Below are 26,446 nucleotides of genomic sequence, written 5' to 3' on the forward strand. Positions count from 1 at the left end.
GTGCCCAGGACAAAGTCCAGCTCTGGGTGGCTCCATCTTCCCCGTGCTGTTAAAAAAAAATCAATATTAAGAAGAACCTGCCGGGCGAGAGGGCGGCTTTATATTAATCGTGCCCAGACTTCAGCCATTGCAACAATTCAGAACAGCAGTAGCAGTGAGGGTACCCATGGGAACAGGTTCGTACAGCTCATGTTTTTAAATTCCATGTAATGGTCGTGAAGTTAAGAGGAACGGTGCTGGTCCTGGGGAGGATGACCGCGATTACTGTTACATTTCCTTATTTAAAGCTGAATATTTGTCGTAGCTTGGATACAAGTTATTTTTTGATGTGCATGGGATAGGATGAGTATGGGCCGAGTCTGACTGCAACTTATTCTTTAGAGGGCATGAATGTATTTTGGAAGGGCAGCTGCTGCACACACCCATCCTAATACAAGTGTTGCCCCTACTGTATCTCTGTGCCTATTAATAAACCCCATAGTGAGTAGCAGGATAATATTCCTTTGAACTGACAAAGTATCACATATCAGACACTCTGCAGGGTGGAAATATGGTAACCCAACCTCTACTGTACGTGACCAGCTTCCAGCTTGTCAAGACACAAATACCCATTAAGGTGTGAGTGGTCCGTAAGGGGTGAAAGGACGCTGAATGCAAATACATGCCTTCATTGTTACGGGATACGTGGAGAAATGAAGTCCAATAGCCACTTTAGTGTCAGGGGGATCAGCTACTGTTCCCACTGCCACGGAAGGGTTTAATATATTGAACAATATAGAACCTATAAAAGATTTCATGATACAGTCATGGTGGTGAATCTGATTCACAACCTTAATTAACCTGGCTAAGTTGTTAACTAGCAATCACAGCCAATTATAGGGCTAGAACTCGCAGAAACCTAACTTCAGCACCTCTTTATTTCATTCCATATAGGGGTTTATAGGGGGGAGGGTGTCTGCAACATGTATTTTTTAGTATGTTTCTGTAACATTTTTCCCTACAAGACCATCACTGATAAGAACAGTGTATACTGCTGCAGTATATATGTATATATGTATATATATATATATATCTCACTGTACATATAATTTTTCAGAAATACAGACAGGGAGATGAAGGTATTTTTACAGTACCATATGGATTTTCTCACTTAAATGCAGTAATATAACAAAGTGATACATGCGTGAAACGCATCAGAGGTTCCCTCTGCCTGTTCTCCTTACCTGACTTTATCATGTTGCAGATAGCCTAATAAATAATTTTAAATTGAGCGATCTAGTCAACATTTTTGTATTTAAACAGTGTCCCGCTTATCTCTTCGACCACGGGATCCCACTTCCGGTATCCGACTGCAAGCTAGGAGCGCGCCATCTCCGGATACCAAACAGCATGGCCGAGAGTAAAATGGATGCGATTACACGATTTATATTCATTCTTTATTCCTAAAGATATTACTCAAGTCTAACTGCAGTAGATGTTATCTTGTCGTGAGGGGGGTCTACATAATTTATTTCCTATTTCGGCTTTGTAAGTGTACATGGCTGGGCCTGCAAGCCTAAATTTACAAAAGCTATTAAGTGCATCTCAAAGAATTGCTTTTCTGCCTTCTAAGAACTGCAACACCCTATAAACATGTATGAAAATAATAAAACCCATAGAAATAATAATGAAAACCCATTCAAATGTGTGCCTTTGCAACTATCACTTATCCTATGTAATTAAAACAACTTTTGCTTGCGTTGGGTTAAAAACTGTATATGTTACAAGCGTTATTATATATAAATTTAGAACATTACAGGATAACATTTAACCACCATTTTTTGAACTGTTAAATTATAAAATATGGCAAATAATAAAAACGTATTGGGTTTTTGCGTCTGGCTTTAACAAAATCTAAGTGAATCCTCCAACAGAACTCCAAAGTCAAGCGGAACAGTTTGAAAAGATAAGATCCGGGATTCCCAGACCTCTTCTTTGGATAACCCAGACACGCGATGTTGGAGAAAACCAACTAACCAATCACTCACATACATGTTATGCACACGTGTACTTTGTAATCCCCTGGGTCTTCATAAAATCTGCTCCCCTGAGAAGTGTTGAGACGATCGGCCTTAAGAATGTTAGACACACAGCACCTAGCACACCACCTTTTTGGTTAAGGAATCGTATAATAATATTGTGAAATTCTGCAAAATCCCCCGAGCCTCTTTAATAGTGCGTTTCAGATCAGATTCATTGTAAAAGGGGGGGATGGGAGGGTCCCCCCGGTACTGACATTAAATGCCGTTCAGCCCCAGGGACCCCCTTCTTCAATCCTAGAGCAAGAGAAAGGATGTATTGCTGGGGGTTTAATACTGGATTTGTATATAGTACTGCCAGTGTATGTCACACTGTAATCAATGCTCAAACTATTCTGTACCCTCAAATGATTACAACCTAATCCCAATTCTGAAATCGGGGACCTCCATCATTAATGCTTTATCCACTACCTAAAAAAAAAAAAGGGGTGACAATGTATCCACAGCAAAGGGTTAAAATTACTTTATGGATGCGAATTAAAAAAATAATAATCTGAGAAAGGGCTCACTATCCCACAGTGGTTTTGGGGAAATAAAAAAATCCTTTTGCGGGCAGAGGGGCCCACAGCATCCTGAAGGGGTTCTGACCCAATCAATATTTCCAGCTGCAGTTTGGGAGGTTACGCTAAGCGCGCCATTTAACCATCTGTGCCAACAGTACTGTATTTGGACACTGGCCAGTAAAAACATTAGAGGTAATACTAGATATGTATGTGTGTCCGGTTTTACCTCACTAGACAGTGACCTGATCGGCTTGGAGGGGCCGCAGGATTTCCCTAAGGAGGGAGAGTGCAGGGCAGCTGGGCAGCTTCCTCCATCCTGATTGGCTGCATTACCCAGCAGCAGCCAATCAGGTGTCAGCAGGCTGGGGGTGGGGCCAAGGAGTGGAGGAAACCGCATGGAGCAGGGAGGGGAGAGGTGAGGGTGTCTCGAGTGCGTTGCACCGTTCACCATTATGACCAGTATTTTTGGAGAAGCCACCTGGCCGCCCAACAAGCAAATGGAAAAAGAACGCAGATAACCGTCTTATTCAAGTTATTTTACTTCCTTAAACCACCAGGCCAGACTGAGAACGGTCGTGCTTGTTGGCCTTTTACAGACACTGGGCTCTAAGCAAGAATGTGGTATCGTCCGCAAGGCACAAGTCGATATACAGTAAGGCCTCCATGTGTACAGGCAGTCCTCGGTTATCCGACACTATGCGTTACTCAAAATGGCGTTGGATAGCGAAACGTCTTAAAGCGAAACACGTTTTCCCATAGGAACACTGTTTAAATGAAAGGTTCCGTTCCTGAAGGCATTTTTAATGCTAAAATACACAAAATATTTTATGCAGGCAATAAGATACGCAGCACACATAAATTATATAGTGTATATACTGTATTATATATATAATATAACAAAATATAATAATATTATATATTATATAGTATAATATTATATAATATATACACAAACAACTTTGCAAAGCGTTGTAAGAGCGTTGGATAAGCCGTTTTGGCGTTGTAAAAATGAATATAGGTATGCATTGCATAGCGTTAGATAAGCTATTCGTTGTAAAGCGAAGCGTTGTAAAACGAGGACTGCCTGTATTTCCATGTGCCGCACGCTCGCTAGTAAGACCCCACACACGTCACCCACAAATAAAATGGTCTGTTCTCTCAGAGGTCGGAGATGGAATTCTCTGCGGCGGATTTGTGGTTTTTTGCCAAAACGATCCCACTTTTTTGGGGGGGGGGGGTTTTAACCCGCTGCGAACCTCAGAAACATTTGCAAACATCCGTGTTCCAGGCGCATGTCACATCTGGAAATGGGACGTATCCAAATCAGAACCTTGCATCAATGTCGCCACTTTCTCTTTTCCCTGCATATTTTGGTTACATTAAATGTTGTATAATAAAAAAAAAAAAATGACAATTAAAAGCTCAAAAAGGAGGTTTCTTGAAAGCCTTACAGAATATATAATAAGTATGACAAGAGGACAGCGGGATTCTTCAAGTATTCCAGCAGAAGTGATCACTTTAACCTTTTTTTATTTATTTTTTTTAATAAAAAACACTTTTACGATTATTATTTTTCTTGAACTCGTCAAACAGGAGAAGAGCAGGTAGAACAGCCGTTTGAAAAGTATAATGCATCATTGTATCATTTGAAAGACACGGATACGAATACAAATTCCAGGTTTTAGATGTACTTCTGCACAATAAAATAGAGATTTATATATCTTTCACTCTTCAGAGTATCTTTGTCATACAAAAATGGATGAATTACAGATAATGACATGAATTACACAGTATAATAAATTACTTTTGATAAAGATTCAACAGTTTTATCCAGTACGTCAACAAGCGCTTTTGGCTCCGTTTTGCAGTCCAGATGTTCTCTGCACTGCAATGGAGCAGATTAAAAATTAACATCAGTCACAGTTTGGGTTTTTAAAAAAAAAAACTGTTCCGGCCAGACGTGACCAGACCAAGTCTTACAGCACAAGTAAAAGGGTCGGGCCCTAAAGTGCTTTACGTTATAACACAATTTGGTGGACATGGCCCATCTTGTACTTAATCGTACGTCACATCCGTCTGCTAAAAGCCTCAGTACTCGGTCATGATGTAGAGCACCGGCTTCTTTTCCCATGGACCCCCCCATGAGTGACATGTCCTGATCTTGTCACTGCTGGGGACGGCCACGAGAAGCCGATAGAAACATTTCCCAAGCGTCCTGGTCAGTACGGCGTTGCCAAGCTGGTGATTGGGTTGGTGAGCAAGGCACAATAGAGGGTATGAGAAACACTTTGACACTGCTTTATTACACAGTGCCTTGGAAAGTCTTGTAAACATCACAGAAAAAGACTGTGCTTGGCACCCAGTTTAATGGCTCTCGTACACCAAGGTGGCTGCATCTGGTTACATGTAGGGCGATATTAACTAAGCAGTGTTGTCACAAGTCACCTTCTGGCACTGGAACACAATTTTTGGCCCGTATGCCTGTATCAGCTGGAATGTGTCGTCCGGCACCAGAACCATAGCACCTTAATCAATGTATGCCTTTTATTGCCCAAATTCTGCTTCCATTTGTAGTTGATACAACTAACTCACGAGTGCTGTCGCTGTTCTTTTGATTAAACTGGTAATTGAATTTACTGGGAGCATTGATGCTGGCATGAGATATGTATTGGTTTATAAACCTTCCAGACGCAGTAGTCATGTTTCACGCGCATGCAAAATATTGTGCTTATTAACTACCATTAATGAATTGTAACATTTGAGTTAATATTGTGAGATATTGGAATATTCGGTAGGGTTTTTTTTTTTATACCTAAAAACGGATTTAAAACGACATTGCTCTCTTTCTGTTTGAGAGCTTGATACAGGTCTTTGGTCTCTTTTAAACAATGCACAGTCTAAAACGAAGACGATTTTACATAACGGCTTCACAGCCTGAGACGCTTGCAGGACCGCGGGCGCTGAAGCAGTTACATAGAGAGACTATTGCTGCATTGAGCTTATTCACGATGGTCGTAACGATGACGTTTTTGCTACAGGTGTTAAAAGCAGGTTGATTTTTTTCTTCTGTAAATGCCACCAAAGGAAAGTGATCTCCGACCGAATGACCACCGCAATGACCACAAGTTACAGTCCTGATGTTCTAAGGGCTCTAGACCAGGGCGGCCAACTGCAGTCCTCAAGAGTCACCAACAGGTCAGGCTTTAAGGATATCCATGCTTCAGTACAGGTGGCTCAATCGCTGACAGCCACCTATACTGAAGCAGGGATATCCTTAAAGCCTGACCTGTTGGTGGCCCTTGAAGACTGGAGTTGGCCGCCCCAACCCTAGACAATGCTGTGAGATGCAGAATAAAAACAAATTACAAATGTATTAACGTCCAAGTGAATTAACGTTAATGCATGTTAATGCACGGTTAACTGCTTCTCTGTATTTATCAGGAGAATAAAATGTCCAAGTGCTCAAAATAACAAACCCACCAAGCGGTGACCGGAAGGCAGAGTTCTTCCCCTGCATGTTTAAAATGACATTGTTGGTGGAGAAACTGGTGATTAAAAAGCCTAGAAAAGCTTATGATCCTACTCACATTGGGGACGCCAACAACAGATTGGCAGGCTGACATGTTATAGGATTTAAGGACAGCAGGATTTGGCTGCAAAACAGAGCCGAAAGCGCTCCATTTTCAGCTTTGTATTGCAGGCGAGGGTGGGTTTGTGCGGTAAGATGTACACGAGCACGAGATCCCTTCATCCTTAGCATGTCCCCGCAGTACAGCCCCTTTTCTGTTGAGCAAAAATATTTCTCTACACGAATATCTGCATCTTGGTCTAGGTTGTCTCAGTTTTTATTCTCCTCCTGGTTTCTGAGATGAAGATTATTAAGGCACTGGGGGGTAGAGAGGGTCTTCCTGATCAAGCATTCGGTTTCAGTTAAGTCCAAGGAGTTAGGTGCTCTCTCTCGAAGAGATCTCATCCCATTAATCTAGTGGTGACCATGTGGAATCCAACAGAGAGACCTGTAGTGATTGGATCCGTCCCTAAGGATCCCCCATAGACAGGAAATTCTGTTGGACTGTGTGGCATCGGGAATCATCAAGTTTGCTGCGGTCCGTATTCAGAATCCCCCAGAAGCTTTGTGGCATCAGAACATTGAGCTGCGTCCTTTACCGCGCCCGTATCTTGCGGGACGCCCTCCTGCTTCTGAGACATTTAAAAACAGAAGGAAAAAGAAAAGCAGTGAATAAAACAGGTGTGTAAGGTCATGAACATGATTGTACCCAGTTTATGTGACACACACACACACACACACAGTGTGGTTCGTGCTTCGGTTATGTTTTAAAAAAGCAATTCAAGTGCTTTTCTTTAATTAAAAAAAACCACACATGATAGAAGCAGGGGGTCTCCGGATCAGACCCCCTTTAATTTCAGCTTTGGGGACCCCCTACTTCCGGAGATACTTGCCTCTGGAGAGGGCGACGGTAGTCTCTCCGACTGGGATTTTAACATTTAAAAGCTCCTGCGTCACGCGAGCCAATAGGAAGCCCAAGCGGATGATGTCACGGCTTCCTATTGGCCGGCGGCAGCTGTGAAAAGCAGCCATTGTGATTCCCGCAATGCCAGCCGAGGCAGAGCGGCTACCAGCACCCCCTACGGGGGTAAGCATCTCCAGAAGCAGGGGGTCCCCGCAGCCGAAATTAACGGGGTTCACCTATGGAGACCCCACCATCAATCCTGTATAGAAACAAAAATAAATGTGAATTTTTTTTTTTAAAGTGCTTGAATTGCCTCTTTAATATACATATTAACATGACGACATGAATAATGTTACGCTCTTTTCAACTATTTTTCGTTTTAAAGCAGCAATCCCCCTCTCTTTTTTAACACCTCCCTCCTTAAAAGTAACAAAAAAAAAACCACTCACATAGGATGGGAATCCGGTCGCCCCCAGGAGCTAAACTGCACTATTTTGCCCCCCCCCCCTCACTTTAGGGGAAACAAAATGGCAGCCAAACCATAGGCCAATTGGAATTGGTTGTGGCTTTCTCCTGGACAGCCATTTAATCCACCCCTCTCCCCCCTCCCCCCCACAAAACCAAGAAGTAATACCAGTAACTTCCCCGGTAAGTATGTCCGGCCCCCTGCTTCCCATCCAGTTGGTACACACACACACACACACACACGATAAAGTTATAAAAATTACTGGAAACATGTTGCATTTTATAGTTTCGGACTAAATAAGACACAAAGAGATACAAAGAGTACATGCTGAGTGAGTGTTCCTAATTTGCAGTGTTCCCTTGTAGTAATAGCACAGACACGCACAGACACTGCCCGCTATGTGTGTTACAATTCAATGTGCAAAACAAAAGAACTGGCACAGAATGATCACACACAGAATACAATGTACAGAAAATTACAGATGGGATAATGAAACAATGAATGCAGATTAACTCTTACCTACGGTCGCCTTTCTGCTATTTTAGTCGGTTAATTCTAGTTTTAATAGATTAGTACAGAACAGAACGTCAATTCATGAACTACAAATATCTCCACATTGGGCATAAAAAGTGTCAGATTGTGACATAGGAGAAATGATTCCTCCCGGAAGAGTTTTTTTTCATTTATTTATTTTTTATAAATCTGCTTTTCATGTCCGCCGAGAAAACTCTGCACCACCTTATTAAAATGATCATTCATCCGCCATAACACACAGACATACATAAACCCCTCCTACTGTCTCTGTACGTTCTCCCTACCAATTAGATAGTAAGCTCTTCGGAGCAGGGACTCCTCTTCCACAATGTTACTTTTATGTCCGAAGCACTTATTCCCATGATCTGTTATTTGTAGTTATTTATATTATTGTCCCGTGTATTACTGCTGTGACGCGCTATGTACATTAATGGCGCTATATAAACAAAGACGTACATAAGGAATAGAGGTAAGCCTTACACTGCCACAGGGGTTGCAACACACTACATAATTTTTTGGCAACAGAGCGGTAAGATGGCCCAAATAAAGAGACCCCTTTGGTGGTTTGTGGAAATTCGGGGGGGGCTAGAAGCTGAAAAACTGGAGCACGTCAATCAATTCCTTTTATTCCTCACAAGAAGCTTTTATAGTGATGTAGTCATACTCCATACTGCCTTATATCACAACATTATCATTTGGTGCTCACGGACATGGAAAGCGACTTCAATTAAAGACAACACATGCACAAAATATTTAGTGGATCTAGTCGACTTCAGTGCTAAAGACGTGTGCAAAACGCACATCCGATAACACTGAAGGATCGGGATCTCCGCGCCGACATGGAAAGAAACTATTCTATATTAGCACAGATTAAACAAACAGGTTAGTATTAAATTCATGTTGCTAGCATCCTAATTAAAAGTACTACTGGATACAAAGTTACAGAATATTCACTAATCTTATAAAAAAAAAAAAAAAAAAAAAAAAAGGTTTTTAGCAACAAACGTTTTATCAGCAGAATTCAATATTTACCTTAAAATGGGAAGAGTTTTATTTAAGCGTGTCCGGTTACCTTGTACGCACCTATAATTTGGCTTCCTGTAGCACTGTTCCATTAGAAGCGGTCAGCTTTTCTGTCTGGGCCTTATTGATCTCCTGATTCTCATGAATCTCATGAATCTTTTTATTACTACTCCAAAATAAAAAGCATTTGTCCTAGAAGATAATTAGGCCGGTTTGTCACTTCGAATGGAGCTGGCGCGAGAAACACATTGCAAGGATTTTAAACGGTTAAAGCAGTTTATAACACCAAAAATCTTATCTTATCCGGCAAAAATTAATGTGTGGCGTTATGGTGGATTTAGGGTTAGATTTTTTTCCTCCATTAAATTATATAAAGTTAAACATTTGAAGCCAGTTTTTAAATAAATGATGTGCCCATTTGAGTCAGGTTTAAAGTTTGAGGGACAGCAAGTTGTTAGCATACCCCAAAAACATCTCAATCTAAAATGACCTCCCGAATTGAATCTTTCAAAACGTGAACTCTGAAAACATGGCGTTGGGGAGAACAACTTTTTTTGTTTTTTACCTGCATGATTATTTTTAGACAATGGTATTCATCTTGGTTGTGCTTTACCAAAAGTAAAAAACTTATTACAACAACAAGCAAAGAATCCAGGAAGTGACACATCAAGTCCCACATTCTGCACCCAATGCCGGTGTAGTATATTAGTGTGTCCCAGATATGGCTTAAACGGACACTGGAAGATTAAGGCCTGCAGGCGTCGGACATGTTATTTTCACCCATTGATAAATGCAGAATACCACAGATTTTCCAGGATTCAATGGCAGCGATTACGCAGATGATCACACCATAGGTGTACTATAGCATAGCACCGCTTGGTAAAAATGGGCCTAAAATTACATAAAATGCACCGAATATTATTTATTCATCAGAAAATCACTGCCTGCTATTAAATTAGACCCAGACTCCATTCAAATGGGCAAACCAATGATTCACATGGCTGTAATACATTACAAATGTTAAACCTTTAGTCTAAAGATTTAAAAAAAAACAAGATTTCTCAGAATAATTAAACCTCTTCACTGCCAGAAGACCATAAAACAGCCCCAGCTTCCCCAAGCAGTGGTCTGCAATTACAGGCTTTCATGGGACCAATTACAAAAATGAATAGTTTAATTAACAAGAGGTACCTTATTTTTCATAGCAACAGTAATGCGAAACTATATTGAAAAGGATTAACATGGCAAAAAAAAACCCTTTAACGTGTCACCTGGAAGAGAGATTATAAAACTAAAACTTGTTGGAGAAGCGAGGTTAGTACATTTAGTACCCGGGTGGGAGAAAGAAGCCCTTTTGCTGTTGGAGAAGCCGCTGGGTTAGTTAGAAGCCACCTGCTTGCCCATGTAGCACGAAGAGGACAGCAGAGACGCCAGCAGACCTGGCCCAGGCGGCCGACTTTCTGCCTTCAAAGTGGAAGTGGAACAGGACGGACACCCAACTCCTTACAGTTTGAGGATGATGAAAATCGTTGAGCAACAGAAAGAGAGCAAGACCAACAAAAAGCTGATGGAAGGCGATGAAGACATGATGATACAACGACTGCAAGTGTGTGTGTGTGTGTGTGTGTGTGTGTGTGTGTGTGTGTGTGTGTGTGTGTGTGTGTGTGTGTGTGTGTCAGAAGGAGGCAAACATGTTTTATAATGGAACCATATTCCTCATGATTGGTGTAGCCCCTTTACAGCGAAATATGGCAGAGTACGTTGCGCTGCCAAGGGGTAAAACAGGTAGCCCAAGCCTGTACTACCCCCTACACCATGTCTACCCCGCCCAAGCCTGTACTACCCCCTACACCATGTCTACCCCGCCCAAGCCTGTACTACCCCCTACACCATGTCTACCCCGCCCAAGCCTGTACTACCCCCTACACCATGTCTACCCCGCCCAAGCCTGTACTACCCCCTACACCATGTCTACCCCGCCCAAGCCTGTACTACCCCCTACACCATGTCTACCCCGCCCAAGCCTGTACTACCCCCTACACCATGTCTACCCCGCCCAAGCCTGTACTACCCACTACACCATGTCTACCCCGCCCAAGCCTGTACTACCCCCTACACCATGTCTACCCCGCCCAAGCCTGTACTACCCCCTACACCATGTCTACCCCGCCCAAGCCTGTACTACCCCCTACACCATGTCTACCCCGCCCAAGCCTGTACTACCCCCTACACCATGTCTACCCCGCCCAAGCCTGTACTACCCCCTACACCATGTCTACCCCGCCCAAGCCTGTACTACCCCCTACACCATGTCTACCCCGCCCAAGCCTGTACTACCCCCTACACCATGTCTACCCCGCCCAAGCCTGTACTACCCCCTACACCATGTCTACCCCGCCCAAGCCTGTACTACCCCCTACACCATGTCTACCCCGCCCAAGCCTGTACTACCCCCTACACCTTGTCTACCTCGCCCAAGCCTGTACCACCCCCAACACCATGTCTACCCCGCCCAAGCCTGTACTATCCCCAACACCATGTCTACCCCGCCCAAGCCTGTACTATCCCCAACACCATGTCTACCCCGCCCAAGCCTGTACTACCCCCTACACCATGTCTACCCCGCCCAAGACTGTACTACCCCCTCCCCCATGTCTACCCCGCCCAAGCCTGTACTACCCCCTCCCCCATGTAGCCAGAGCAGCACTCCAGCTTGTCTGGTTAGTTTTCAACTCTGGGCTGCAAGAGAGACCATGAAGCACCATTAAAAAGGAGAATTCCACAGGGTTTTTTTTATTGCAAAAGCATGGGGTCCCCCCGCTCCAACCCTATGTTAAAAAAACAACTCGCCCGCTTTGATTGCCTCCAAGCACCATCGTGTACTGTGCCCATTTCTCCAGGATACCAACAGGAATGGAATTAATTATTATCCACCTAATAATATGTAACCCGCGCCACTTCCCAATGCCGCTACTGTAACCCGGTTTATATCCTACAAATAAATTGCTGGTCTCTCAAACGCAAAAAAGTCAGAGTCCTCCAAAGCCCTCGAGCATCGAAGGGTTAAGGCGAAATTGCACTGCATGAGCAAAATGAGGTGGGGGATTTGTACCTTGTATAGATACTTAAACTTCTGAAATGTTAACATGCAGTTTGCTTCAACTGTAATCATTGGGAAAGAGAAATATATATTTAACCACACTATATATACACACACCTTGAATCTAAGATCAAGAGATTCCCGTGGGTTAAATTTGCCCGGTGTAACGGCCAAGGTCTCCTGCAAACTCACTCAAGTGGACAATTGCCCAGTACGTGTAATTAGTTGTAGCTTACGGTACATCGGGGCTTTTCAACTGGCGCGGATGTCAAGTGATGCCCCCCAAAGGGCACTGATGTGGCCCGTGGCCACCCCGCTCATCTCGTGCTGGTTACATGGGCAACTAAGGGCAGTTTCTCACGCTGAAACCCATGTGCAAGTTAAGCCGATGCCAATCTGGTACAGATGTTCCACATGCTGGCAAAATGGGGAAGTATTATAGTTAAGACTTTAAATCTATGCAAGTGACTTTGCAGTAAGCTTGTGGCCCTTTTACTTCTCAACGTCTTCTCTTGGCCCCTCTGGAGAGCTAGAGGAGCCCAGCTTCCCTGCGATAATACCGAATGCACGGAAACATCGGCTCCATTCTCCCAGTTGATGGAATCCCATTGCGGCCAATGACCCAGGATCCGATTCTCGTTATGCAGATGTGATCTATGGCGCAGTGAGGAGCGCGTCGTGAAATCTACTGTGCGGGATCTTTATTGCGCTGCAGAACAGGAAGCTATTATCTATAGAATGTTTCTACGCTACCGAAAGTCACTGCTGTAAAGTACAACAATTCCCGTCACAGCTTATTCCACCACACTGATAAATATGTAACTACTGTCTATGAATGGTTGCATTGGCTTTGTTCTTCCTCTCTTGGGTATAGCTGCATAAACCGTGATATAAGTTAATCTTTTTTTTTAAGCCAGTGGTGTTCAACCTTTTTTTAGTTAAGAAACCCTATTACTATTGTGAAATTCCGCAGAAAGCTAACCCTCTCTAATAGCGCGCCTGAGATCAGATGCATTGTAAGGAACCCCAACCCTCTCTAATAGCGCGTCTGAGATCAGATGCATTGTAAGGATCCCCAACCCTCTCTAATAGCGCGCCTGAGATCAGATACATTGTAAGAATCCCCAACCCTCTCTAATAGCGCGTCTGAGATCAGATGCATTGTAAGGAACCCCAACCCTCTCTAATAGCGCGTCTGAGATCAGATGCATTGTAAGGAACCCCAACCCTCTCTAATAGCGCGCCTGAGATCAGATACATTGTAAGAATCCCCAACCCTCTCTAATAGCGCGCCTGAGATCAGATACATTGTAAGAATCCCCAACCCTCTCTAATAGCGCGTCTGAGATCAGATACATTGTAAGAATCCCCAACCCTCTCTAATAGCGCGTCTGAGATCAGATACATTGTAAGAATCCCCAACCCTCTCTAATAGCGCGCCTGAGATCAGATACATTGTAAGAATCCCCAACCCTCTCTAATAGCATGTCTGAGATCAGATGCATTGTAAATCCTTCTGTATTTGGCACAATTTTCAAATGACCTGATAATTGCAGGGGAACCCAAGGTTTCCTAGGAATTCTTGTTAAAAAAAAAAAGCCATTCTAAGCCTTGATGTATACAGACCGCTGTATACGTCGGACCGGTTGCTTGTAGAATATATATTTACTGTGTAAACTTTTCTGCACTGACCACCACTGTATATAAACTAAACAAGAGAAAGAAACCGCAGTTGTGGGCACTCTGCCGCCGCCCTACTGGATGATAACGTTTATTAATCTATTTTCACTTATTTACAACAACCAGAGAATAAAATGATGGGTATTAAAATGGAACAACGCAGAAAGTATGTGCAGGAGCCAAGGACGATCATACAGCCCGGGCTCCTACTACAGCGATATAAAATGACAGACGTCTGATCTCTCAGCGTGACAGAGATTACCGTGCGTGCAGCTAATAATAAATAAGATTGGAGCAGCGCCCCTGCCTCAGAGAGGCAATAAACGCCTCGGTTCTGCCTTTCATTATCCGGGCAGCTGGTGACGCTTGATTCTAGGTAAGAGCAGTAATGCTAGGTAAGAGCAGTAATGCTAGGTAAGAGCAGTAATGCTAGGTAAGAGCAGTAATGCTAGGTAAGAGCAGTAATGCTAGGTAAGAGCAGTAATGCTAAGTGCGAGCAGTAATGCTAGGTGCTAGGTAAGAGCAGTAATGCTAGGTAAGAGCAGTAATGCTAGGTAAGAGCAGTAATGCTAGGTAAGAGCAGTAATGCTAGGTGCTAGGTAAGAGCAGTAATGCTAGGTAAGAGCAGTAATGCTAGGTAAGAGGGGTAATGCTAGGTGCTAGGTAAGAGCAGTAATGCTAGGTGCTAGGTAAGAGCAGTAATGCTAGGTAAGAGCAGTAATGCTAGGTGCTAGGTAAGAGCAGTAATGCTAGGTGCTAGGTAAGAGCAGTAATGCTAGGTGCTAGGTAAGAGCAGTAATGCTTGGTGCTACAGTAGGTAAGAGCAGTAATGCTAGGTGCTACAGTAGGTAAGAGCAGTAATGCTAGGTGCTACAGTAGGTAAGAGCAGTAATGCTAGGTGCTACAGTAGGTAAGAGCAGTAATGCTAGGTGCTACAGTAGGTAAGAGCAGTAATGCTAGGTGCTGCAGTAGGTAAGAGCAGTAATGCTAGGTGCTGCAGTAGGTAAGAGCAGTAATGCTAGGTGCTGCAGTAGGTAAGAGCAGTAATGCTAGGTGCTGCAGTAGGTAAGAGCAGTAATGCTATGTGCTGCAGTAGGTAAGAGCAGTAATGCTATGTGCTACAGTAGGTAAGAGCAGTAATGCTATGTGCTACAGTAGGTAAGAGCAGTAATGCTATGTGCTACAGTAGGTAAGAGCAGTAATGCTAGGTGCTACAGTAGGTAAGAGCAGTAATGCTAGGTGCTACAGTAGGTAAGAGCAGTAATGCTAGGTGCTACAGTAGGTAAGAGCAGTAATGCTATGTGCTGCAGTAGGTAAGAGCAGTAATGCTAGGTGCTACAGTAGGTAAGAGCAGTAATGCTAGGTGCTACAGTAGGTAAGAGCAGTAATGCTAGGTGCTACAGTAGGTAAGAGCAGTAATGCTAAGTGCTACAGTAGGTAAGAGCAGTAATGCTAGGTGCTACAGTAGGTAAGAGCAGTAATGCTAGGTGCTGCAGTAGGTAAGAGCAGTAATGCTATGTGCTGCAGTAGGTAAGAGCAGTAATGCTAGGTGCTGCAGTAGGTAAGAGCAGTAATGCTATGTGCTGCAGTAGGTAAGAGCAGTAATGCTATGTGCTACAGTAGGTAAGAGCAGTAATGCTAGGTGCTACAGTAGGTAAGAGCAGTAATGCTATGTGCTACAGTAGGTAAGAGCAGTAATGCTATGTGCTACAGTAGGTAAGAGCAGTAATGCTATGTGCTACAGTAGGTAAGAGCAGTAATGCTATGTGCTACAGTAGGTAAGAGCAGTAATGCTAGGTGCTACAGTAGGTAAGAGCAGTAATGCTAGGTGCTACAGTAGGTAAGAGCAGTAATGCTAGGTGCTACAGTAGGTAAGAGCAGTAATGCTAGGTGCTACAGTAGGTAAGAGCAGTAATGCTAGGTGCTACAGTAGGTAAGAGCAGTAATGCTAGGTGCTACAGTAGGTAAGAGCAGTAATGCTAGGTGCTACAGTAGGTAAGAGCAGTAATGCTAGGTGCTACAGTAGGTAAGAGCAGTAATGCTAGGTGCTACAGTAGGTAAGAGCAGTAATGCTAGGTGCTACAGTAGGTAAGAGCAGTAATGCTAGGTGCTACAGTAGGTAAGAGCAGTAATGCTAGGTGCTACAGTAGGTAAGAGCAGTAATGCTAGGTGGTACAGTAGGTAAGAGCAGTAATGCTAGGTGGTACAGTAGGTAAGAGCAGTAATGCTAGGTGGTACAGTAGGTAAGAGCAGTAATGCTAGGTGCTACAGTAGGTAAGAGCAGTAATGCTAGGTGCTACAGTAGGTAAGAGCAGTAATGCTAGGTGCTACAGTAGGTAAGAGCAGTAATGCTAGGTGCTACAGTAGGTAAGAGCAGTAATGCTAGGTGCTAGGTAAGAGCAGTAATGCTAGGTGCTACAGTAGGTAAGAGCAGTAATGCTTTCTCTGCTAGATGCAAAGTACTACAGTAGTTGGTAAATGTGTGGCTCTGAATGCTACAATCTCTCACACTCACGGTGAGACAGTAGGGATCAGTACCCTGTATAAATCATAGTACAGAGCTCTATGCAAAGTAATAGGGATCAGTACCCTTTGCTACATGTACAATCCCCTATAGCACGTATTGGATAGCTAACCATGAAGCATCAGGTATCTATGTAATTCCAGGTCTTGAATTGGAATAGTAGCGAGACCTGCAGTGGGGTCCGAGGCGTCACGTGGGCGGGTCGCCCTCATTGGCTGAACCACGGATGTGCCACGGCCGGTACGCAGCAAAAACAAAATCATTTGTCTGGCCTAGAATCGCCCGCTCTATGCCCGGCCTCAGACGTACGGCCTTTTGTTCGTGGCGCACGCAATGTCCGGCGCGTCCTCAGCTGCTCTTACCAAGCAGACCAGCTGAGTTGCAAGCGTCACCAGCTGCCCGGGTAATTTAGGGCACAACCAAGGTGTTTATTGCCCGGGCAGGGGCACTGCTCCAATCTTATTTATTATTAGCTACACGCACAGTAATCATCTCTGCGTCCGTCACGGCTGAGAGATCAAAAGTCTGCTTATAGCTGACTCCCTATATTTGCTACAGGGTACGGTGTGCCTCGTATAAAGGGTACTATATATAATGAATTGAATAATTGCGTTTCGCAACTAGTCATCCTCGCTGTAAGGTGTGTAAGCATATCGTACAAGGTAAAATCCCGCAGCGACTCTGCTCCCATAGCTGAAGAGGCTACACCATTTAAAAAAAAGCCCATTAAAATTTTTACAAATTAAACAAGCCGACGAGAGAAAAAAAATAAAATAAAAGATTATCCCGATAATATATAAAAGGTGCATTTACTCTGCCAAATATTAATTAATACTCATTTTTAAAAAAGGGAACAGAATTTGGACTCCTGTAACCAGAATCTTTTACCACTTAACCCTTTTGGTCAAAGTGTTGCAGGACCCAATGGCAGCCAAAGGGTTAAAGACAAAAGTTAGGGACATTCCATGAATCCAATGGCGGCTTCATACACTTACATGGGAAATACATGCTTACATGGGAAATACATGCTTACATGGGAAATGCATGCTTACGTGTCCGTGGGAGGATATTTCTACCAACACAGAACCACCAGGCTAATGACACGGAGTAGCATGTTCTGGGGCCATGTTCAAGCAGCAATACAGGTTTCACTTTTTATTTATTACAGGATTGACGCAGGGGGTCTCTGGCGCTGAACGGAGTTAATTTCAGCCCCGGGGACCCCCTGCTTCCAGAGATACTCACCTCCCGTAGGGGGCGCCGGTATCTCTGCAGTCAGAAAAACTGCACTGTTTAAATGTCCCACGCCACGCCGGCCAATAGGAAGCTGTGATGTCATCCCTTGCGGCTTCCTATTGGCTCGCGTGACCAGGACATTTAAACTGAAAGAGAGACGCCTCCGTTACGGTGTCGGTAAGTATCTCTGGAAGCAGGGGGTCTCCGGAGCTGATATTAGCACCGTTCCACTCCAGAGACCCCCTGCTTCAATCGTGTAATAAAAATAAATGCGTCTTTAAAGCTGCAAGACAGGTACACCTGTCCAGAACCGATTCCGCTTTTGGATCTTTGCAGAGTAAATGCAGCTTTAAACCCCAGGTAAGAATTAGTAGCTGGAAGGTTGAGCAGTAGGTGCTGAACACGTTTAGGAAACGCTAGAAGCGCATGCGGCTTTTGCGATTCTTGGGCGTCCTACCTGATTGACGTAGGGAAGAGCGGCCGCGATCAGGACGAACAGGAGGCCCAGCGCAATGAGGACATACTGGAGGTAATCGAGGACAGCAGGGAACAGGATCAGGGTGTTATAGTAAGTGTTAAACACGGGGCCATCGATGTATCCAGCCTGCAACAAACACACAAAACAGGGACGCGTCATTGGGAGGAATTCAGAACCGCGGCGCCATTCCACAAATCTCCCCGCATGTCGTTTTCCCGCTGTGACCAGGACGTCTCTGTTTTTGTACGGGCCGCCAACAGGAATCTTTGGGCCCAGGACAAATGTAAGGAGCAGGCACACTACCCAGTGTCCCCCCCCACCCCCCTCTCCAGTGCGCAGTGGGAGGGACCAGTGGCGCCTGGCGATTAAGATAGAATATTCTTTTTGTCATCATTAAATAGGACGGGGCAGACTTCATATTTTTTGCTTTGCTTTAAATTTGATCAAAATCGGAGCAAAATACGGGGCCAAAAAACCCCAATTCCGATTATTTTTATAAACGGGGCAAACGTTTGGGGTTTCGCAAAAGAAAGGGCTTCTGCACACAAGTTTTTCATTTCGACAACACATTTCCTGGCCGCTTGCTAAGGCCCCAATCCCTGCGTGCGCGTCGGAGCGCCTGGCGGCGCGGTCACCCGTTAAAGCCTAGAGGTCGCGATGGGACGCGCGTCCAGAGAAGAGCAGGGGGAGGAAAGACAAGACTTTTGGCGGGGGGTGCGGCCATGACGTCACGCGGCTGGGTCACCCTCATTGGCTGAACTGCCGTGGCGAAGGCAGCGCTCGGCCGCCGCGCCAAAAGACAAATTCCTTGTCTTTTGGAAAAGTGGACGCACCCCCGCGCTTTGAGCATTCCCCCGCATGCGATGACGGGGGCCGGCCCCATAGAAGGCCGTCTCTGTTCACGCCACGCACACCATCGTGCGTGCAGTCGCATTCACGGGGACGAGGCAAGAGGGAGGTTCCCCCCCCCAATCATTTTTCTAGCATTTCCCCCCCCCCCCCCCAACAAAAACCCCCAGTGACCACCCTGTTAATCCCGCGCTTACCTCTGCAAACCAAAGCACAGGGAGGATCACGGGCTTTATACTGCCAGTTTGCCTGAGAACAGAAAAACAATGAGGGGTGAAAAAAAAAACCCAACGCATTTAAATCCTGCAATGTACTGCGCCTTGTATTCATGCGCTTCTCCCCACACGTTTCCTAACCCCTTCATTGCCACATGGATCTGCAACGCGTCCCAAGACCCTAGGTAGAGAAGGAACATTAAATAATGCATATCGTGGGGTCTAGGGAGTAGGGTTGCCAAGTGTCCAGCATTGAAGTGAACTGTCCTGTATTTGGACACGCTGTCCAGTGTGTGTGTGTGTATGTGTATGTGTATGTGTATGTGTATGTGTATGTGTATGTGTGTGTGTATGTGTGTGTGTATGTGTGTGTGTGTGTGTGTGTGTGTGTGTGTGTGTGTGTATAGTGCAGAATGAGTTCTTCAGTATAAGGTGATACCTTTTTTATTGGACTAACAATTTATGTCATAGGACAAGCAATACTGATATACAAAGGATTCAATGGCTAAAACAGTGTAGAGAGGGGAAAAAAAAAAACAACAGATATTCACTGTAGATAAGGTAGGGTGCACCCAAGAACTGAAAACATTTCAACTCAGAATGATAAGACTCTTTGACACCAAAACCAAAGGACTTAATGCGGACATGGGTTTTCTCACACCCTACCAAAATTGCTTGTAATTATCCTGCTTGCCTCTATTCTTATCCACACTTTCTCTCTCCCCCCCAGCATCCCTTCCCCTCCCCACCTTCCCTTGTCACCGTCCACTGGCTTCAAACACATTTAACACCCTACCTTATCTACAGTAAATATCTGTTGTTTTTTTTTGTTTTTTTCCCCTCTCTCTACACTGTTTTAGCCATTGAATCCTTTGTATATCAGTATTGCTTGATCTGAAGGAGAGGAGAACTCTCGAAAGCTTGTCCTATGACATAAATTGTTAGTCCAATAAAAAAGGTATCACCTAATACTGAAGAACTCATTTATTCTGCACTATCGCAACTGGACTAACACGGCTATTTTCTGTATGTATGTATGTACGTACGTATGTATATATGTATATATTAAAAAAACAAGAAGAGGTAATACTGGACGTGTGTATACTGGTATTACCTCTGGACATAGTGACCTGACTGGACTATTGCTAGGGGGCTGGGCAGCTTCCTCCATCCTGATTGGCTGCATTACCCAGCAGCAGCCAATCAGGAGGAGGTGTCAGGAAACAGCATGGAGAGCAGGGTGTGTGTGCGTGTGCGTGTGCGTGTGCGTGTGCGTGTTTTCGCACCGTTGTGTCCAGTATTTTTGGAGAAGCCGCCTGCCAACCTTAGTACCAAGATGTATTTGAATTGCGCGTTACCATTTTACTGCTAAAATGAATGTCGTACAAACCTTCTTAAAGGGGGCGTCTGATGTATGAAGCTCATGTGACTATATCCTATATCTGTGTATATACCGGTTATTTATAGATAAATAATCCAATATTAACCAGATCGTTGGATAAGGCACTAACAGGTGGAGGTCACTGCCTCGTATGCCATGTTTAGTGAAGCATTTCCTTACTGCAGGAGCGGCCAACTCCAGTCCTCAATGGCCACCAACAGGTCAGGTTTTCAGGATATCCCTGCTTCAGCACAGGGGGCTCAATCTATGGCTCAGTCGATGACTGAGCCATTGATTGAGCCCCCTGTGCTGAAGCAAAGACTAATTGAGCCACCTGTGCTGAAGCAGGGATATCATGAAAACCTGACCTGTTGGTGGCCATTGAGGACTGGAGTTGGCCGCTCCTGTGCTAACATAACAGATAGAAGACATTTGAATTATATTTAGACAATACAGAAGTGGGTGCAGCATACAAGTGACCGCAATGCAGCAAACTATATACAACATGTAGCTGAAAAGAACTATAAGTGGAAAACACAGCGCAGGCGTACAGAAGTGGTTCACCAGAAAACAAATTGGCGGCAGGATCAAAAACGCAACTGCTGCTGGGTAACCTCGAAAAGATTGAACCCCCAAAAATGCAGAATCTTTTATCATGTATCGTGGGGGGTTCTCTGTGATGTGGTCATCCTCGGTCTGACAGAATAAAAAGGTGTGATTATACGGCACTCATATTGGGGTGCCAGGGACGGAGGGGGTGTCGGGTAGGTGCTGGGCACAGAACGAGGTCCTGCTTTCCGAGACGTTCATAGGTCCCCTGTAGGACTTGGGGAGATGGAAAAATGGCGTCTCTGAAGATGCCGGATCGTTTCAAGTCTCAGAGTGGATTTGTATTAAAATGCGACACTTTATTGGATCAGCTCGATAGGGAATAAAAAGGAGCAGCGCCTCCTACTTTTTGTTGTTTTAACCAGATTCTCTTGTTAAACTATTTTTTTATTTGTTTACAGGGTGGGAGCACACGGTTCCCCGGAGCCAAACACTACTATTTTCAACACTGGGAATTCCTCCCCCCCCCCCCCGGGAATTCCTGTCCCCCCCCCCCCTTGCTTTCCAAGATGCTTACCAGTGAAGTTACCATGTTTAAATCTCTGCCAAATCTCCAGCCAATAGGAAGCTGCAACATCGGTCGTGGCTTCCTATTGGTTGGCCATTTAAATCCCCTTTACAAAACAGGAAAGAATACCGGTAACTTCCCCAGTAATCACCTCAGGAACCGGGTATGGAGGGGAACGGGGCGGGGAACGGGGAACGGGGAGCGGGGAACGGGGAACAATGGGAGGAACGGGAAGCGGGGAGCGGGGAGCGGGGAACGGGGAGCGGGGAACAGAGGGAGGAACGGGGAGCGGGGAACGGGGAACAATGGGAGGAACGGGAAGCGGGGAGCGGGGAGCGGGGAACGGGGAGCGGGGAACAGAGGGAGGAACGGGGAGCGGGGAACGGGGAGCGGGGAGCGGGGAACGGGGAGCGGGGAGCGGGGAACAGAGGGAGGAACGGGGAGCGGGGAGCGGGGAGCGGGGAACGGGGAGCGGGGAACAGAGGGAGGAACGGGGAACGGGGAGCGGGGAACGGGGAACGGGGAGCGGGGAACGGGGAGCGGGGAGCGGGGAGCGGGGAGCGGGGAGCGGGGAACGGGGAGCGGGGAACGGGGAGCGGGGAACGGGGAGCGGGGAACAGAGGGAGGAACGGGGAGCGGGGAACGGGGAGCGGGGAACGGGGAGCGGGGAACGGGGAGCGGGGAACAGAGGGAGGAACGGGGAGCGGGGAACGGGGAGCGGGGAACGGGGAGCGGGGAACGGGGAGCGGGGAGCGGGGAGCGGGGAGCGGGGAACGGGGAACGGGGAGCGGGGAACGGGGAACGGGGAGCGGGGAACGGGGAACGGGGAGCGGGGAACAGAGGGAGGAACGGGAAACGGGGAGCGGGGAGCGGGGAACGGGGAGCGGGGAACGGGGAGCGGGGAACGGGGAGCGGGGAGCGGGGAGCGGGGAACAGAGGGAGGAACGGGGAGCGGGGAACGGGGAGCGGGGAACGGGGAGCGGGGAACGGGGAGCGGGGAGCGGGGAACGGGGAGCGGGGAACGGGGAACAGAGGGAGGAACGGGGAGCGGGGAACGGGGAGCGGGGAACGGGGAGCGGGGAGCGGGGAACGGGGAGCGGGGAACGGGGAGCGGGGAACAGAGGGAGGAACGGGGAGCGGGGAACGGGGAGCGGGGAGCGGGGAACGGGGAGCGGGGAACGGGGAGCGGGGAACGGGGAGCGGGGAACGGGGAGCGGGGAACAGAGGGAGGAACGGGGAGCGGGGAACGGGGAGCGGGGAACGGGGAGCGGGGAACGGGGAGCGGGGAACGGGGAGCGGGGAACAGAGGGAGGAACGGGGAGCGGGGAACGGGGAGCGGGGAACGGGGAGCGGGGAACGGGGAGCGGGGAACGGGGAGCGGGGAGCGGGGAACAGAGGGAGGAACGGGGAGCGGGGAACGGGGAGCGGGGAACGGGGAGCGGGGAACAGAGGGAGGAACGGGGAGCGGGGAACGGGGAGCGGGGAACGGGGAGCGGGGAACGGGGAGCGGGGAACGGGGAGCGGGGAACAGAGGGAGGAACGGGGAACGGGGAGCGGGGAACAGAGGGAGGAACGGGGAGCGGGGAACGGGGAACAGAGGGAGGAACGGGGAGCGGGGAACGGGGAGCGGGGAACAGAGGGAGGAACGGGGAGCGGGGAACGGGGAGCGGGGAACGGGGAGCGGGGAACGGGGAACGGGGAGCGGGGAACGGGGAACGGGGAGCGGGGAACAGAGGGAGGAACGGGGAGCGGGGAACGGGGAGCGGGGAACGGGGAGCGGGGAACGGGGAGCGGGGAACGGGGAGCGGGGAACGGGGAGCGGGGAACGGGGAGCGGGGAACAGAGGGAGGAACGGGGAGCGGGGAACGGGGAGCGGGGAACGGGGAGCGGGGAACGGGGAGCGGGGAGCGGGGAGCGGGGAACGGGGAGCGGGGAACGGGGAGCGGGGAACAGAGGGAGGAACGGGAAACGGGGAGCGGGGAGCGGGGAACGGGGAGCGGGGAGCGGGGAACGGGGAGCGGGGAACGGGGAGCGGGGAGCGGGGAGCGGGGAACGGGGAGCGGGGAACGGGGAGCGGGGAGCGGGGAACGGGGAGCGGGGAACGGGGAACGGGGAGCGGGGAACGGGGAACGGGGAGCGGGGAACAGAGGGAGGAACGGGAAACGGGGAGCGGGGAACGGGGAGCGGGGAACGGGGAACAGAGGGAGGAACGGGGAGCGGGGAATGGGGAGCGGGGAACGGGGAGCGGGGAACGGGGAGCGGGGAACAGAGGGAGGAACGGGGAGCGGGGAACGGGGAGCGGGGAACGGGGAGCGGGGAGCGGGGAGCGGGGAACGGGGAGCGGGGAACGGGGAGCGGGGAACAGAGGGAGGAACGGGAAACGGGGAGCGGGGAGCGGGGAACGGGGAACGGGGAGCGGGGAACGGGGAGCGGGGAACGGGGAGCGGGGAACGGGGAGCGGGGAACAGAGGGAGGAACGGGGAGCGGGGAACGGGGAGCGGGGAACGGGGAGCGGGGAACGGGGAGCGGGGAACAGAGGGAGGAACGGGGAGCGGGGAACGGGGAGCGGGGAGCGGGGAACGGGGAGCGGGGAACAGAGGGAGGAACGGGGAGCGGGGAACGGGGAGCGGGGAACGGGGAGCGGGGAACGGGGAGCGGGGAACGGGGAGCGGGGAACGGGGAGCGGGGAACAGAGGGAGGAACGGGGAACGGGGAGCGGGGAACAGAGGGAGGAACGGGGAGCGGGGAACGGGGAGCGGGGAACGGGGAACAGAGGGAGGAACGGGGAGCGGGGAACGGGGAGCGGGGAACAGAGGGAGGAACGGGGAGCGGGGAACGGGGAACAGAGGGAGGAACGGGGAACGGGGAACGGGGAGCGGGGAACGGGGAGCGGGGAACGGGGAACGGGGAACGGGGAACGGGGAGCGGAGCACGGGGAGCGGAGCACGGGGAGCGGAGCACGGGGAGCGGAGCACGGGGAGCGGAGCACGGGGAGCGGAGCACGGGGAGCGGAGCACGGGGAGCGGAGCGGGGAACAGAGCGGAGAACGGAGCGGAAAATAGTGCAGTTCAGCTCTGAAGGATCCTCTGGTTCCAATTCTGTAAAAAAATTAATTGTTACTTAGGTTTAATTTCATAGTGTTGAGAGCTGGTCTCTTCTTTCTACAGGCGTGTCCTGCGAGCCTCCCCCTACAGGCGTGTCCTGCGAGCCTCCCCCTACAGGCGTGTCCTGCGAGCCTCCCCCTACAGGCGTGTCCTGCGAGCCTCCCCCTACAGGCGTGTCCTGCAAGCCTCCCCCTACAGGCGTGTCCTGCAAGCCTCCCCCTACAGGCGTGTCCTGTAAGCCTCCCCCTACAGGCGTGTCCTGTAAGCCCCCCCCTACAGGTGTGTCCTGTAAGCCCCCCCCTACAGGTGTGTCCTGTAAGCCTCCCCCTACAGGTGTGTCCTGTAAGCCTCCCCCTACAGGTGTGTCCTGTAAGCCCCCCCCTACAGGCGTGTCCTGTAAGCCTCCCCCTACAGGCGTGTCCTGTAAGCCTCCCCCTACAGGCGTGTCCTGTAAGCCTCCCCCTACAGGCGTGTCCTGTAAGCCTCCCCCTACAGGCGTGTCCTGTAAGCCTCCCCCTACAGGCGTGTCCTGTAAGCCTCCCCCTACAGGCGTGTCCTGTAAGCCTCCCCCTACAGGCGTGTCCTGTAAGCCTCCCCCTACAGGCGTGTCCTGTAAACCACCCAAGGGGAAGCTTCTTCACTCAGGAACCATTGAAACTGCTTATGAGCTTCCAGGTTCAACCATTTAAAGTCCGTTACAACAATCCTACATAACGCTCGGATCTACTACTAGAATCAGAGTGCCCGTGACCACAAAAAAGTAATGATTGTAGAATAGATGCCTGAATTAGCATTATATACAGCACTGAACACTACACCTCTATATACAAGAAACACAATGCTTACAAGGTACCACTGCTGTTCCCGTGAGTCAGGTCTGAAGGTAACCGCCACCTTAAACAAAAACAAAACAATGAACCCACAAAGGACGCAACACTTACAATATTCCAGGTACTCTTTGGGTTAACAAGCTGAGTTGCATTTTGATGGAGCAATTCATCGGGATACCCGTCAGCTGCAAAAAGAAAAGAAAGAGGCAGAGTTTTTGCTTCATGCATTGTTCTCAGTCACTTTCAATGGAACAAGCCAAGCTCTTCCCTCCCCCCCTAGGCTGAAGCAGGGGGACTACAGAGCTGTGCATTAATTTCAACACCGGGGACACCCTGCTTCCAAAGATACTTGCCTTCGAAGGGGTCAGGGGTTTTCAGGAAATCCCTGCTTCAGCATAGGTGGCTCCAAAGACTAAGCCTCTGATTGAGCCATCTGTGCTGAAGCAGGGATGGATTGAGCCACCTGTGCTGAAGCAGGGATGGATTGAGCCACCTGTGCTGAAGCAGGGATGGATTGAGCCACCTGTGCTGAAGCAGGGATGGATTGAGCCACCTGTGCTGAAGCAGGGATGGATTGAGCCACCTGTGCTGAAGCAGGGATGGATTGAGCCACCTGTGCTGAAGCAGGGATGGATTGAGCCACCTGTGCTGAAGCGGGGATATCCTGAAAACCTGACTTGTTGAGAGGGGAGGCGTGAGTAGTGGAGGTGAGCCCCTGCATATGATGCACATTGTTAACACATGAACATTTAAGACCCGTTAGACAATGATTTTCTTACGATAAGAGCACATATTTATTGTTAAACACATTTTTTTTTATTAAGTCAATGATGTACGTTTACCCAATACACATTAC

The 26,446-nt window shown here is 48.3% G+C and overlaps 1 protein-coding gene across 1 annotated transcript in view; it reads right to left on the reverse strand.

Moving 5' to 3' along the window:
* Positions 1 to 4,094: 4,094 nt before the first annotated feature.
* The window catches only part of SCARB1 (scavenger receptor class B member 1), an 80,742-nt gene continuing 58,390 nt past the window's right edge, over positions 4,095 to 26,446 (reverse strand). The window contains 5 exon segments of the mRNA XM_075569218.1: positions 4,095 to 6,781; positions 9,137 to 9,268; positions 18,074 to 18,220; positions 19,141 to 19,192; positions 25,702 to 25,775. Coding sequence (XP_075425333.1) covers positions 9,137 to 9,268; positions 18,074 to 18,220; positions 19,141 to 19,192; positions 25,702 to 25,775 — 405 coding nt within the window. The 3' untranslated portion in view covers positions 4,095 to 6,781.

The sequence above is a fragment of the Ascaphus truei genome, chromosome 13 (genome assembly GCF_040206685.1).
Source record: "Ascaphus truei isolate aAscTru1 chromosome 13, aAscTru1.hap1, whole genome shotgun sequence".
In the NCBI taxonomy this organism is placed as follows: domain Eukaryota; kingdom Metazoa; phylum Chordata; class Amphibia; order Anura; family Ascaphidae; genus Ascaphus; species Ascaphus truei.